General features: G+C 67.6%; 2 protein-coding genes across 2 annotated transcripts; one reads left to right on the forward strand and one right to left on the reverse strand.

The window, feature by feature from the left end:
- Positions 1 to 3,080: 3,080 nt before the first annotated feature.
- On the forward strand, positions 3,081 to 3,276 carry MNEG_14958 (hypothetical protein; the record flags this gene model as incomplete). Its single annotated transcript, XM_014036570.1, has 1 exon — positions 3,081 to 3,276. A coding segment is annotated over one exon (196 nt), but the record flags the coding sequence as incomplete, so codon positions are not given.
- A 265-nt stretch (positions 3,277 to 3,541) lies between these two features.
- Positions 3,542 to 3,757, reverse strand: MNEG_14959 (hypothetical protein; the record flags this gene model as incomplete). Its single annotated transcript, XM_014036571.1, has 1 exon — positions 3,542 to 3,757. A coding segment is annotated over one exon (216 nt), but the record flags the coding sequence as incomplete, so codon positions are not given.
- Between the last annotated feature and the right edge of the window lie 50 nt (positions 3,758 to 3,807).

A 3,807-nucleotide genomic window follows, 5' to 3' on the forward strand; every position in this document is an offset into this window, starting at 1 on the left:
TGTGTGTGTGTGTTGTGTGTTGTGTGTGTGTGTGTGTGTGTGTGTGTGTGTGTGTGTGTGTGTGTGTTGTGTGTGTTGTTTACATGGAGGGAGAGATAGAGAGAGAGAATTGTGTGCATGTGTGCGTGTTTGTGGGGGGCGGCATTTTGTGCATATGAGTGTGCGCACGGTCAGCGCCTGCTGCGGTAATACGGAGCCCCGCCCGCCGCATTGTCAAACCCATCCGCCACAGCGACCCCCACTCAAACAGACGCTCCGCCGTAGCGCGCCGCCGGCGCCCGCCGCGGCTGCACCCAACACTGCGCACGCTGCCGAGCGCGCGCGCCGCCATCTAGCCCACAGGGCCTGGCGCGCCGCGGCGCGCCCCAGCATCCTCCATGTATATCAAAGAATCACCAGCAGTTGCTTCAGGGCTGGATCCCTGGAGGCCGCCGTGCGGCACCCCACACATGCCAAATGCGTGCCTCGCCACCTCCCATGTCACCAATTGCTGATCATACCCCACACATGCCAAATGATATGATCAGCAAAACCTCAAACCGCCGTGCCCTCACTTTGCCGAGTCGACCTCCTGCAAACAGATGATGTCAGCGGCCGTCGCCTCCAGGACTTCCGCCACCTGGGGCCACCGGCACTGCCACACCTGGTGTCCACGATTTGGGTTTTCGGGTTTTCGCATCCAAACGCAGACGAGACAGGGGCCAGCGGAAGGGTGCATTGGGCGGGGCAGGGGCTGCAGCCGCCGCCGCTGTTTGCAACCTCTGGATTGCGTGCGGCGAGCGGGTCGCGCAGCAAAGCGGGGCGGCGGCTGCGGCAGCGGCGGCGGCCGCTGCTGCGGCAGCGGCGGCGGCGGCGGCGGCGGCGGCGGCGGGGAGCGGCGCCGCTGGGTGTTGCGATTGCAGCTGCGGCGGGCGGCGCGCGCGCACCAAGTGCAGGGGGGCGCAGTAGGTGAGGCTCCAGGCGTAGCAGTCCGCCTGGCAATGGCAGCGGCGGGGCGGCAGCAGGGGGCGCGCGTGTGTGTAAGCCTAGCGTGGCTGGAGCTGCGCGGAAGCCGCGCCCCTGGGGTCTGCAGGCGTCGTGTGCGGGGCACGCGCGCTGCGCGGCGCGGCGCGCCGCGCGCGAGCGCGGCCGGCGCCGCCGGACGGCGCACCAGTATGTTGTATGAGACGATCGATATTGCGTCACGATGCGAGGTCGCGAGGCTGCCGCGGCCCCGCACGATTGTCGGCCCGCGCCGGCGACGCCTGCTGGCCAGGAGCAGCCCGCATCCGACCAGGGTGCTGGCGGCGAGGCCGCCGATCAGCGCCGGTAGACCCATTGCAATTGCCGCGCACAATAATCAATAGTCCACTAATTTGTCAGACTGCAGTCGCGGGGTTCGACGTTCGAGTCAGTCGCGCGCGGAGGGCGGGCGTTCCTGCTTTGTAAGAATCAACGAAGCCCCTGGCCCCATCGCACAATTATGCAAGCGTGCGGGGGTAGAAGGTCGCTTCAGCACACTGCCATGACTGTATGCCCAGTCAGGCTTTCCATCATCCTCAGGCTGCCATCATGCCAGGTTTGTGGCCGCTGGGGGCACCCGTTGAGCGCACAACCGCCCCAATCACCTCGCATTGCCGCCACCGTAAACAAGCCGCTGCGCAACACAGGCACATGGCCGCCGCACGCAACCAACCGGGTAGTAAGGGTTCCCACCGCCGATGGCCCCAGCCAAAATCGGGGCGCCACAGCGAGCGCGCCCCTGCGAGCCGCGGCCGCCGCAGCCGCCACTGCCTGCGAACCAACGGCGGCGCCAGAAAATCGCATTGCGCGCGAGCCGGCCGCCGGCGCCGTCACGGGGCGCCTGGGCCGCACGCGCCGGCCGTCAAGTTGGGCGGGCCATGCAACAGCAGGGGGTCATCTCGCACGGGTGCGACTCCGCCGCTTCGAGCCCCTGCCCCCCAGCCGGTGCCGTGCAAAGGAGCTGCCTTGGCCTGCCTGTCTCGCATGACTCAGTGACATATCCTGTTGGGGGGGGCCGGGCAGCCCCGAGCCGTCTGGGCGGGCGTCAGGCGTCCGGCCATGCCCTGCGTCACACACCGCCCGCAGCGCGCCCCCGCTGACGCGGCCCGGCGCGCCGCCTGGCGCGCGCGTGTTCCCCGAGCCGGTGGCGCCCACCCCGCCGGTTGCCAGGGGCACCTCGCAGGCGGCGACACTGCAGCCAGATCGGCGGGGCTGGCGCCCGTGGTTCTGCCCGCACACTGTGCCGTTGGCAACCCGGCCAGTCCCTCGTGCTCATAGCTCCCTGGCTGGCACGCCACAATCGTGAATTTTTCGGTGCCAGCACACAAGCAATCACACTAGGCATGGAACCCCATCGACAGCAACCAAACGGCCAGATCCAGCCTCTGCGTGCAATCCCTCAATCGCGCAAGCCGTCGCTGCCGCTGCACGACAGGAGCTCAACAGCGCCGCGAGGCGCCCGCCGATGTCGAAGACGACAGCAGCAGCAGCAGCAGCAGCAGCAGCAGCAGCAGCAGCAGCAGCAGCGGCGGCAGCAGCAGCAGCAGCAGCAGCGCGTTTGTGAGATGCCGCGGTCCCCAGCGATGCCACAATCACGCAGCACTGAACACGCCACTTAACAAAGCGCCTCAAACACATCGAAAATGCCCCGAACATTGTTTCCATGCTGAGCGCCCCAAAGTTCAGGCTGCGCCGCTGTCGGCGCGTCGAGGGAACAGCCCGGCCGACAAGGCCCGCTGGTCGAGCGTCTGCGGGCTGCCTGTCCCCCCAATCCCCCCCCCCCACCCCCCCAGCTGTCTGGTGGGGCCCAATTGATCGCGATTCTCGGTGCATCCTCACACAGTTGAAAAGTACAGGGGCCACTGCAGAACGGAAGACAACCAGACACAGGCCCGTGACCGCAGGCGGGCGTGACAGCAAGGGAAAAGCCGCCGACGAAGTGACAAACACGCTGCAGCATCGCCTACGCAGCGCTGCAAGGAGAGCCGGGGCCCCTCGCGACGCCCGCGCACGCCCCGCGCCTCGTAATGCTGCGGCAGCGGCCGTCTGCCCTGCGGCCCCGCACATCCCGTCAACAGCGGGGCCGAGCCCGGGCTGCGCTGCGCCCCAATGAAAAAGGAGAGAGGCAGAGGCGGTGCAACGGACGGCTCAGGCGGCGTCGGCGGGCGCGTCCGGGAAGAGGGCGGCCGCGAATGCCTGCGGGTCGAAGGTCTGCAGGTCGTCAACTCCCTCCCCCCCAGAAAATTCCCGCCCTGGCTGCGCTTGTCTGATTGAGCCCTGTGCGTAGCAGTTCCCAGTGCCTCTGCACACGCTTGGGTTACAGAGACCACATTAGGGCAGTCAATCAGGCACGTGCCCACCACTTGAGGCGGGCGCCGTTCGGAAGCAAAGGAACAACAGGCGACGACAAAGGAAAAAGAACGCTGCAGTCGCCCACAGCTCCATCGGCAATGCACACGCACGCGCGCAAGCATGCACGCGCGCACGCACGCGCCCTGCGCTGCAGCGACAAACGAGAGGGGCGCAGCTCAGGCGGCGCTCAGGCGGCGCCGGCGGGCGCGTCCGGGAAGAGGGCGGCGGCAAAGGCCCGGGGGTCAAAGGTCTGCAGGTCGTCAACCCCCTCCCCGAGGCCGACGAACTTGACGGGCAGGCCGAGCTGGTCGACCACGGACACGACCGCGCCGCCGCGGGCGGTGCCGTCGAGCTTTGTGAGGATGAGACCCGTGATGCCGACTGTCTCGTTGAACTCACGCGCCTTGTTTTGCAAGGGGGGGATGGGGGACCAGGGGTGTGTGTGTGTGTGGC

This window comes from Monoraphidium neglectum (assembly GCF_000611645.1).
Source record: "Monoraphidium neglectum strain SAG 48.87 unplaced genomic scaffold scaffold04906, whole genome shotgun sequence".
NCBI lineage: Eukaryota > Viridiplantae > Chlorophyta > Chlorophyceae > Sphaeropleales > Selenastraceae > Monoraphidium > Monoraphidium neglectum.